At 40.3% G+C, this 11,536-nt stretch overlaps 1 protein-coding gene across 1 annotated transcript; it reads left to right on the forward strand.

The window, feature by feature from the left end:
- Positions 1 to 258: 258 nt before the first annotated feature.
- On the forward strand, positions 259 to 9,590 carry LOC113061324 (uncharacterized). The gene is made up of 33 exons (XM_026230343.1): positions 259 to 315; positions 461 to 549; positions 633 to 717; positions 1,969 to 2,130; positions 2,312 to 2,400; positions 2,513 to 2,711; positions 2,794 to 2,907; positions 3,031 to 3,150; positions 3,290 to 3,406; positions 3,606 to 3,694; positions 3,792 to 3,990; positions 4,080 to 4,193; positions 4,318 to 4,434; positions 4,634 to 4,722; positions 4,820 to 5,018; positions 5,108 to 5,221; positions 5,346 to 5,462; positions 5,669 to 5,757; positions 5,855 to 6,053; positions 6,143 to 6,256; positions 6,381 to 6,497; positions 6,695 to 6,783; positions 6,881 to 7,079; positions 7,169 to 7,282; positions 7,407 to 7,523; positions 7,725 to 7,813; positions 7,911 to 8,109; positions 8,199 to 8,312; positions 8,437 to 8,553; positions 8,761 to 8,849; positions 8,947 to 9,145; positions 9,235 to 9,349; positions 9,474 to 9,590. The coding sequence occupies exons 1-32, from the start codon at positions 259 to 261 to the stop codon at positions 9,316 to 9,318; spliced, it is 3,999 nt and encodes a 1,332-aa protein (XP_026086128.1). The 3' UTR covers positions 9,319 to 9,349; positions 9,474 to 9,590.
- Positions 9,591 to 11,536: the final 1,946 nt, after the last annotated feature.

Genomic DNA, 11,536 nt, shown 5'->3' on the forward strand with positions numbered 1-11,536 from the left:
CACAGATGTGCAATATGGCTTTGGGCAAAACTGTTCTGAGAATGCAAATGATCCCAAACATCATAGCTTCAAATTTCGCCTTTGGGTTGCTAAGCCAAAATGAACTCTTAACATTATTTTGAAATGCCTTATGGCTAAAAAAACCCCTAAAGGCTAAACCACTCCTACCCACCAAAAAGTATAAAACCAAGACCACCACCTGCAATGCTCATCCTGAAACTTTAACCCACCTGTGCATCAGCCTGTCAGACCGACAACATGAGCTTTACAATCAAGTCAGAGTTCCAGTCGAGCTTCCAGACCATCTCCGGCTTCGTGAGTGATCTCTCAGTCTTTCTTACACTCCTGACATATAGTATTGTTTTCCTAATTAACTTGTGCATTTCCAAAGACTGGGGAAGTTGTATTTAAGTCGGCTCTAAAACTGATCATAACATACAGAATACTATTTACTATGCAGAGCGTCCCTTACGTGAGTCGTATCTCTGGAGGACTCAAAGCTGGGAAAGCCATCTTCATTCAGGGATCTGTTCCCTCTGGATGTGAGAGGTGAATCTTTCTGTTCATGACTGGAAATGAAAGTGTGTTTGAGTAACTAGTTCACTCCTTCACGTTGTCTTTGATCATTGCAGCTTTGTGGTGAATCTGAAGTGTGGGGAATCTGAAGGAGATGACATTGCCTTTCAAATCAGGCCACAGTTCAGCAGCAACTGCATGGTCCTAAACAGCTGCAAACATGGGGCATGGGGAAAAGAGGAAAAACTGAAATTACCTTTAAAACAGGGCAGCGGCTTTGATTTGATGATTGCCGTAAATTCTGAAAATTATCAGGTGTTTTGAAATTTTGTCCTGTACATTGAGTGCATTGTGTAAAGCCTAAAAGATCAGAAAGATATCTGTATTTAATCATTTTCAATCTGAAGGTGTATTTGAATGGAAGCGAAGTTGGCCAATTTCAGCATCGTATACCTCTGGATCGTGTCATTGCTCTAAGTGTTGGAGGAGAAGTTTCATTGACAAACGTGGTCTTCACCAAGGTGATCCTCATCTTTTACATGTATTTTCAGATTATATTAAATTTATTTAGTTTTCATTACTTAGGCACATACACTAGATTATTCTTTGATTTGTAATGTGCAAGACATACAACTGAAAAGGCGACAGGAGTATTTTAAAAATTAATGTCACTGCAGGACCACTTGACTAAGTAAAAGCAAAAGGTTAACCCTTTAAGTGCCACCCCCCATTTTTGGACTCTTGGACTCTTAAGAAGACAATCTGCAGATTATTGCAGAAGTGGAATCATTTCAAAATATATAAAAAAGTAATAAGTATAAAAAAGTTCAAGAAGTTTAAATTTACTGTTAGGAATTTTTATTTTGTATAAAATAAATATTTTTCAAAATGTCTAAATAAGTTATGTTGCAAATTTGAAGTTGATGTTTTAAAAATGTAGGTTCCTGAGAGATTTTATTTAGGGTGTTATACCACAAACAGCCATCAAAACGTCACTGAATTTTCTATATGCATTTTTATGTCACAAATGTCTAAATATCTCTGTCAGTATTACTTCTATCACATAATAACTACTAAATATGGTATCTTGAGACTCAGAACTTTCAGACTATATGTATTTTGTCAAGATTATAAAAAGTTTTGATTCCAAAAAACCATAATACATTTTGGAATATGACACCTGACTCCACCCACTAAGGGGAAAGAGACTGCCAAAAGATGCAATGTCCTGATTCCAAAAATGTTTTCACAGGATGAATTTTGAGGTTTTAAGTTTTCAAATGATATGTTAGTCATGAGTATTACTAAGATATGTGACAGAAAAAAAAAACAATGAAAAAGAATGCCAACAGGCTGACCGGTGGGCTGGTGCATTAAGAGGTTAATAAGTAAATGTCTGGTAGACTTTATTTAAATATTTGTTATTCGACTACTACCCTCTTGCTTTTACAGAGCTGTGCGGGAACTTCTATCTTTGGGCAGAGTGCAAGTATGACTTTCGGAGAACATTCATCTGTGCTGGGTGGAAGGTGGTCGTTGATTGGCTCCGAACATAATATGCCTACTATTAATCCACAGATGAGACATTCATTGAGCAACCTGGTTCAAAATCCTGTGAGTAACAGATACTTACCAGGGATTAAAGACACAACAAAGGACAAGCACTAAAAGAAACAGCAGTGCATGAAAAATGTTTCATGATTTTTACATTTTAAATATAAAATCAGAAGTTCAAAGCCTGCAATAAGAATCTGGTTAATATATGGTGATGACTATTTTCTTGTGTTTACTGCAGAACCTTCCTTATGTGGCCCCAATTGCAGGAGGACTGAGAGAAGGCATGGCCTTGTACTTACAGGGAGTTTTTGCCAATAAAGCTGGCCAGTAAGGAATTGTTTTGTTGGTCAATTTGGACAAAAACAACAGTTTTTTTTTATTTTATTTCACATTGTTTGTTTGGATTTTGATGTTTTAAAATGTTTCATCTTCCCTGCAGATTTGAAATAAATTTCAAGACTGGGCAATCTGACAGTGATGACACTGCTTTCCATTTTAATTCTCAACTGGACCAGAAAGTGGTCATGAACAGCTTCAGGAACAGAAAATGGGGAACCGAGGAAAGTGTCTCTGACAACCCCTTTAAAAAAGGAGAAACTTTTGAGATGTTCACTGTCATCAAACCTAAAGGATATCAGGTATGTGTTTAAAGTCACCACATGACCCTTAAGAGAAGTTACAGTAGGTCCTCAAAAAAGTTTTGTTGTTTTGGTTCATCAGGTTTATGTGAATGGTAAAGAGATGTACACATTCAAGCACCGTATACCACTGGAAAAAGTGTCAACGTTAAATATCAGTGGACATGTTGTTGTGAGCCTTTTTGGCTTCATAAACGTAAGTTTCATTTTCTACAGCTGTGGAGATATTGCAGCACGAATTACACTGTGTCAGAATCCAGTGAGAATTGAATGAAGATTGAAAAGATTTCTAAATAAACTCTCTCTGTTCACTGATTAGAACTGGAGTGCATCTTCATTTCCTCCTACATTCACCAGTCAGAGCAGACCACATGGTAAACATTCCACCAGACAGTCAGAGACCTTACAGCCGGTCCAAAACCCTGTGAGTGACCGATCGGTAAAAGTCACTTCTGAAGTAATGAAACAGCAGTGAATGAAAAATGTTGAAGGATGAATGATACTGTCACAAAATCCACTGAGAATGGCTTTGAGGGTGAAGAGATTTCTAAAGTCACATTTCTCTGTTCCCTCATCAGAACTGGAGAGCATCTGTATTTCCTACAAAAGTTAGAACAAAAATCACAACTCTGGGGAGCTCACATGGGGATCCTTCCACCGTACAATCAGAGATCTTGCAGCCGGTCCAAAACCCTGTGAGTGAGCGATCATTAAAAGTGACTTGTGACATAAAGGACCAGCAGTGCATAAGAACACACAGTCTGCTCTCACCCAAGAGCAGACTGTGATGATCAGTTGAAACATCAATGAAATCCTCCATTCTTCTAATTCACTGAGTTAAAAACTGAATCTGGTTCATACTCGTTGATTCTTATTTTCTTGTGTTTACCGCAGAACCTTCCTTATGTGGCCCCAATATCAGGAGGACTGAGAGAAGGCATGGCCTTGTACTTACAGGGAGTTGTTCCCACTAATGCCGATCGGTAAGGAATTACTTCATTTTAAAATTTGGGAAATGGGACAATAATAATTTACTGTTATTAGGATTGGTTGCTTCAACATGTTTGAACTTCCATGCAGATTTGAAATCAATTTCAAGACTGGGCAGTCCAGCAATGATGACATTGCTTTCCACTTCAACCCTCGAATGGACCAGAAGGTGGCCATGAACAGTCTAATTAAAGGAAGTTTGGGAACTGAGGAAATTGTCTCTGACAACCCCTTTAAAAAGGGAGAAGCATTTGAGATGTTTACTGTTATGAAATCTGAAGGATATCAGGTACGTGTTTTAAGAACAAGACTCACTGCACTCCTAAAATAAAGCTAGGATTTGGTCCTCACGTGGGCTGTGTTCCTTCAATTCATCAGGTTTATGTAAATGGTAAAGAGCTGTACACATTCAAGCACCGTACACCACTGGAAAAAGTGTCAACATTAAATTTCAGTGGTGATGTTGCTGTGAACCTTTCTGGCTTCATACAAGTAGGTCACTGCTTCTTCAGCTAAAGCAATGTTGCAGAATGAATGATACTGTCACAGAATCCACTGAGAATGGCTTTGAAGGTGAAGAGATTTCTAAAGTCACATTTCTCTGTTCCCTCATCAGAACTGGAGAGCATCTGTATTTCCTACAAAAGTTAGAACAAAAATCACTACTCTGGGGAGCTCACATGGGGATCCTTCCACCGTACAATCAGAGATCTTGCAGCCGGTCCAAAACCCTGTGAGTGAGCGATCATTAAAAGTGACTTGTGACATAAAGGACCAGTAGTGCATAAGAACCCACAGTCTGCTCTCACCCAAGAGCAGACTGTGATGATCAGTTGAAACATCAATGAAATCCTCCATTCTTCTAATTCACTGAGTTAAAAACTGAATCTGGTTCATACTCGTTGATTCTTATTTTCTTGTGTTTACCGCAGAACCTTCCTTATGTGGCCCCAATATCCGGAGGACTGAGAGAAGGCATGGCCTTGTACTTACAGGGAGTTGTTCCCACTAATGCTGATCGGTAAGGAATTACTTCATTGTAAAATTTGGGAAATGGGACACAAATAATTCACTGTTATTAGGATTGGTTGCTTCAATATGTTTGAACTTCCATGCAGATTTGAAATCAATTTCAAGACTGGGCAGTCCAGCAATGATGACATTGCTTTCCACTTCAACCCTCGAATGGACCAGAAGGTGGCCATGAACAGTCTAATAAAAGGAAGTTTGGGAACTGAGGAAATTGTCTCTGACAACCCCTTTAAAAAGGGAGAAGCATTTGAGATGTTTACTGTTATGAAATCTGAAGGATATCAGGTACGTGTTTTAAGAACAAGACTCACTGCACTCCTAAAATAAAGCTAGGATTTGGTCCTCACGTGGGCTGTGTTCCTTCAATTCATCAGGTTTATGTGAATGGTAAGGAGCTGTACACATTCAAGCACCGTATACCACTGGAAAAAGTGTCGACATTAAATTTCAGTGGTGATGTTGCTGTGAAACTTTCTGGCTTCATACAAGTAGGTATCTGTTTCTTCAGCTAAAGCAATGTTCCAGAATGAATGATACTGTCACAGAATCCACTGAGAATGGCTTTGAAGGTGAAGAGATTTCTAAAGTCACATGTCTCTGTTCCCTCATCAGAACTGGAGAGCATCTGTATTTCCTACAAAAGTTAGAACAAAAATCACTACTCTGGGGAGCTCACATGGGGATCCTTCCACCGTACAATCAGAGATCTTGCAGCCGGTCCAAAACCCTGTGAGTGAGCGATCATTAAAGTGACTTGTGACGTAAAGGACCAGCAGTGCATAAGAACCCACAGTCTGCTCTCACCCAAGAGCAGACTGTGATGATCAGTTGAAACATCAATGAAATCCTACATTCTTCTAATTCAATGAGTTCAAAACCTGATATAAGCATCTGGTTCATACTCACTGATGCCAATTGTCTTGTGTGTACCGCAGAACCTTCCTTATGTGGCCCCAATATCAGGCGGACTGAGAGAAGGCATGGCCTTGTACTTACAGGGAGTTGTTCCCACTAATGCTGATCGGTAAGGAATTACTTCATTGTAAAATTTGGGAAATGGGACACAAATAATTCACTGTTATTAGGATTGGTTGCTTCAACATGTTTTAACTTCCGTGCAGATTTGAAATCAATTTCAAGACTGGGCAGTCCAGCAATGATGACATTGCTTTCCACTTCAACCCTCGAATGGACCAGAAGGTGGCCATGAACAGTCTAATTAAAGGAAGTTTGGGAACTGAGGAAATTGTCTCTGACAACCCCTTTAAAAAGGGAGAAGCATTTGAGATGTTTACTGTTATGAAATCTGAAGGATATCAGGTACGTGTTTTAAGAACAAGACTCACTGCACTCCTAAAATAAAGCTAGGATTTGGTCCTCACGTGGGCTGTGTTCCATCAATTCATCAGGTTTATGTGAATGGTAAAGAGCTGTACACATTCAAGCACCGTATACCACTGGAAAAAGTGTCGACATTAAATTTCAGTGGTGATGTTGCTGTGAACCTTTCTGGCTTCATACAAGTAGGTCACTGCTTCTTCAGCTAAAGCAATGTTGCAAAATGAATGATACTGTCACAGAATCCACTGAGAATGGCTTTGAAGGTCAAGAGATTTCTAAAGTCACATGTCTCTGTTCCCTCATCAGAACTGGAGAGCATCTGTATTTCCTACAAAAGTTAGAACAAAAATCACAACTCTGGGGAGCTCACATGGGGATCCTTCCACCGTACAATCAGAGATCTTGCAGCCGGTCCAAAACCCTGTGAGTGAGCGATCATTAAAAGTGACTTGTGACATAAAGGACCAGCAGTGCATAAGAACCCACAGTCTGCTCTCACCCAAGAGCAGACTGTGATGACCAGTTAAAACATCAATGAAATCCTCCATTCTTCAAATTCAAGTTCAAAACCTGAATCTGGTTCATACTCGTTGATTCTTATTTTCATGTGTTTACCGCAGAACCTTCCTTATGTGGCCCCAATATCCGGAGGACTGAGAGAAGGCATGGCCTTGTACTTACAGGGAGTTGTTCCCACTAATGCTGATCGGTAAGGAATTACTTCATTGTAAAATTTGGGAAATGGGACACAAATAATTCACTGTTATTAGGATTGGTTGCTTCAACATGTTTGAACTTCCATGCAGATTTGAAATCAATTTCAAGACTGGGCAGTCCAGCAATGATGACATTGCTTTCCACTTCAACCCTCGAATGGACCAGAAGGTGGCCATGAACAGTCTAATAAAAGGAAGTTTGGGAACTGAGGAAATTGTCTCTGACAACCCCTTTAAAAAGGGAGAAGCATTTGAGATGTTTACTGTTATGAAATCTGAAGGATATCAGGTACGTGTTTTAAGAACAAGACTCACTGCACTCCTAAAATAAAGCTAGGATTTGGTCCTCACGTGGGCTGTGTTCCTTCAATTCATCAGGTTTATGTGAATGGTAAAGAGCTGTACACATTCAAGCACCGTATACCACTGGAAAAAGTGTCGACATTAAATTTCAGTGGTGATGTTGCTGTGAACCTTTCTGGCTTCATACAAGTAGGTCACTGCTTCTTCAGCTAAAGCAATGTTGCAAAATGAATGATACTGTCACAGAATCCACTGAGAATGGCTTTGAAGGTCAAGAGATTTCTAAAGTCACATGTCTCTGTTCCCTCATCAGAACTGGAGAGCATCTGTATTTCCTACAAAAGTTAGAACAAAAATCACAACTCTGGGGAGCTCACATGGGGATCCTTCCACCGTACAATCAGAGATCTTGCAGCCGGTCCAAAACCCTGTGAGTGAGCGATCATTAAAAGTGACTTGTGACATAAAGGACCAGCAGTGCATAAGAACCCACAGTCTGCTCTCACCCAAGAGCAGACTGTGATGATCAGTTGAAACATCAATGAAATCCTCCATTCTTCTAATTCACTGAGTTCAAAAACCTGAATCTGGTTCATACTCGTTGATTCTTATTTTCTTGTGTTTACCGCAGAACCTTCCTTATGTGGCCCCAATATCCGGAGGACTGAGAGAAGGCATGGCCTTGTACTTACAGGGAGTTGTTCCCACTAATGCTGATCGGTAAGGAATTACTTCATTGTAAAATTTGGGAAATGGGACACAAATAATTCACTGTTATTAGGATTGGTTGCTTCAATATGTTTGAACTTCCATGCAGATTTGAAATCAATTTCAAGACTGGGCAGTCCAGCAATGATGACATTGCTTTCCACTTCAACCCTCGAATGGACCAGAAGGTGGCCATGAACAGTCTAATAAAAGGAAGTTTGGGAACTGAGGAAATTGTCTCTGACAACCCCTTTAAAAAGGGAGAAGCATTTGAGATGTTTACTGTTATGAAATCTGAAGGATATCAGGTACGTGTTTTAAGAACAAGACTCACTGCACTCCTAAAATAAAGCTAGGATTTGGTCCTCACGTGGGCTGTGTTCCTTCAATTCATCAGGTTTATGTGAATGGTAAAGAGCTGTACACATTCAAGCACCGTATACCACTGGAAAAAGTGTCGACATTAAATTTCAGTGGTGATGTTGCTGTGAACCTTTCTGGCTTCATACAAGTAGGTCACTGCTTCTTCAGCTAAAGCAATGTTGCAGAATGAATGATACTGTCACAGAATCCACTGAGAATGGCTTTGAAGGTGAAGAGATTTCTAAAGTCACATGTCTCTGTTCCCTCATCAGAACTGGAGAGCATCTGTATTTCCTACAAAAGTTAGAACAAAAATCACTACTCTGGGGAGCTCACATGGGGATCCTTCCACCGTACAATCAGAGATCTTGCAGCCGGTCCAAAACCCTGTGAGTGAGCGATCATTAAAAGTGACTTGTGACGTAAAGGACCAGCAGTGCATAAGAACCCACAGTCTGCTCTCACCCAAGAGCAGACTGTGATGATCAGTTGAAACATCAATGAAATCCTACATTCTTCTAATTCAATGAGTTCAAAACCTGATATAAGCATCTGGTTCATACTCACTGATGCCAATTGTCTTGTGTGTACCGCAGAACCTTCCTTATGTGGCCCCAATATCAGGAGGACTGAGAGAAGGCATGGCCTTGTACTTACAGGGAGTTGTTCCCACTAATGCTGATCGGTAAGGAATTACTTCATTGTAAAATTTGGGAAATGGGACACAAATAATTCACTGTTATTAGGATTGGTTGCTTCAACATGTTTGAACTTCCATGCAGATTTGAAATCAATTTCAAGACTGGGCAGTCCAGCAATGATGACATTGCTTTCCACTTCAACCCTCGAATGGACCAGAAGGTGGCCATGAACAGTCTAATAAAAGGAAGTTTGGGAACTGAGGAAATTGTCTCTGACAACCCCTTTAAAAAGGGAGAAGCATTTGAGATGTTTACTGTTATGAAATCTGAAGGATATCAGGTACGTGTTTTAAGAACAAGACTCACTGCACTCCTAAAATAAAGCTAGGATTTGGTCCTCACGTGGGCTGTGTTCCTTCAATTCATCAGGTTTATGTGAATGGTAAAGGAGCTGTACACATTCAAGCACCGTATACCACTGGAAAAAGTGTCGACATTAAATTTCAGTGGTGATGTTGCTGTGAACCTTTCTGGCTTCATACAAGTAGGTCACTGCTTCTTCAGCTAAAGCAATGTTGCAGAATGAATGATACTGTCACAGAATCCACTGAGAATGGCTTTGAAGGTGAAGAGATTTCTAAAGTCACATGTCTCTGTTCCCTCATCAGAACTGGAGAGCATCTGTATTTCCTACAAAAGTTAGAACAAAAATCACTACTCTGGGGAGCTCACATGGGGATCCTTCCACCGTACAATCAGAGATCTTGCAGCCGGTCCAAAACCCTGTGAGTGAGCGATCATTAAAAGTGACTTGTGACATAAAGGACCAGCAGTGCATAAGAACCCACAGTCTGCTCTCACCCAAGAGCAGACTGTGATGATCAGTTGAAACATCAATGAAATCCTACATTCTTCTAATTCACTGAGTTCAAAACCTGATAATCTGGTTCATACTCGTTGATTCTAATTTTCTTGTGTGTACCGCAGAACCTTCCTTATGTGGCCCCAATATCCGGAGGACTGAGAGAAGGCATGGCCTTGTACTTACAGGGAGTTGTTCCCACTAATGCTGATCGGTAAGGAATTACTTCATTGTAAAATTTGGGAAATGGGACACAAATAATTCACTGTTATTAGGATTGGTTGCTTCAACATGTTTGAACTTCCATGCAGATTTGAAATCAATTTCAAGACTGGGCAGTCCAGCAATGATGACATTGCTTTCCACTTCAACCCTCGAATGGACCAGAAGGTGGCCATGAACAGTCTAATAAAAGGAAGTTTGGGAACTGAGGAAATTGTCTCTGACAACCCCTTTAAAAAGGGAGAAGCATTTGAGATGTTTACTGTTATGAAATCTGAAGGATATCAGGTACGTGTTTTAAGAACAAGACTCACTGCACTCCTAAAATAAAGCTAGGATTTGGTCCTCACGTGGGCTGTGTTCCTTCAATTCATCAGGTTTATGTGAATGGTAAGGAGCTGTACACATTCAAGCACCGTATACCACTGGAAAAAGTGTCGACATTAAATTTCAGTGGTGATGTTGCTGTGAACCTTTCTGGCTTCATACAAGTAGGTCACTGCTTCTTCAGCTAAAGCAATGTTGCAGAATGAATGATACTGTCACAGAATCCACTGAGAATGGCTTTGAAGGTCAAGAGATTTCTAAAGTCACATGTCTCTGTTCCCTCATCAGAACTGGAGAGCATCTGTATTTCCTACAAAAGTTAGAACAAAAATCACTACTCTGGGGAGCTCACATGGGGATCCTTCCACCGTACAATCAGAGATCTTGCAGCCGGTCCAAAACCCTGTGAGTGAGCGATCATTAAAAGTGACTTGTGACATAAAGGACCAGCAGTGCATAAGAACCCACAGTCTGCTCTCACCCAAGAGCAGACTGTGATGATCAGTTGAAACATCAATGAAATCCTACATTCTTCTAATTCAATGAGTTCAAAACCTGAAATCTGGTTCATACTCGTTGATTCTTATTTTCTTGTGTTTACCGCAGAACCTTCCTTATGTGGCCCCAATATCCGGAGGACTGAGAGAAGGCATGGCCTTGTACTTACAGGGAGTTGTTCCCACTAATGCTGATCGGTAAGGAATTACTTCATTGTAAAATTTGGGAAATGGGACACAAATAATTCACTGTTATTAGGATTGGTTGCTTCAACATGTTTGAACTTCCATGCAGATTTGAAATCAATTTCAAGACTGGGCAGTCCAGCAATGATGACATTGCTTTCCACTTCAACCCTCGAATGGACCAGAAGGTGGCCATGAACAGTCTAATAAAAGGAAGTTTGGGAACTGAGGAAATTGTCTCTGACAACCCCTTTAAAAAGGGAGAAGCATTTGAGATGTTTACTGTTATGAAATCTGAAGGATATCAGGTACGTGTTTTAAGAACAAGACTCACTGCACTCCTAAAATAAAGCTAGGATTTGGTCCTCACGTGGGCTGTGTTCCTTCAATTCATCAGGTTTATGTGAATGGTAAGGAGCTGTACACATTCAAGCACCGTATACCACTGGAAAAAGTGTCGACATTAAATTTCAGTGGTGATGTTGCTGTGAAACTTTCTGGCTTCATACAAGTAGGTATCTGTTTCTTCAGCTAAAGCAATGTTGCAGAATGAATGATACTGTCACAGAATCCACTGAGAATGGCTTTGAAGGTGAAGAGATTTCTAAAGTCACATGTCTCTGTTCCCTCATCAGAA

This window comes from Carassius auratus, chromosome 43 (genome assembly GCF_003368295.1).
Source record: "Carassius auratus strain Wakin chromosome 43, ASM336829v1, whole genome shotgun sequence".
NCBI classification, from domain to species: Eukaryota; Metazoa; Chordata; class Actinopteri; order Cypriniformes; family Cyprinidae; genus Carassius; species Carassius auratus.

Excerpts from the sequence above, each read along its gene's own strand:
- LOC113061324 (XM_026230343.1), top strand. The coding sequence starts at position 259 with ATGAGCTTTACAATCAAGTCAGAGTTCCAGTCGAGCTTCCAGACCATC. Across the intron at positions 4,194-4,317 it reads ACCTTTCTGGCTTCATACAA|AACTGGAGAGCATCTGTATT; the intron begins GTAGGTCACTGC and ends TTCCCTCATCAG. Across the intron at positions 8,110-8,198 it reads TGAAATCTGAAGGATATCAG|GTTTATGTGAATGGTAAAGA; the intron begins GTACGTGTTTTA and ends TCAATTCATCAG.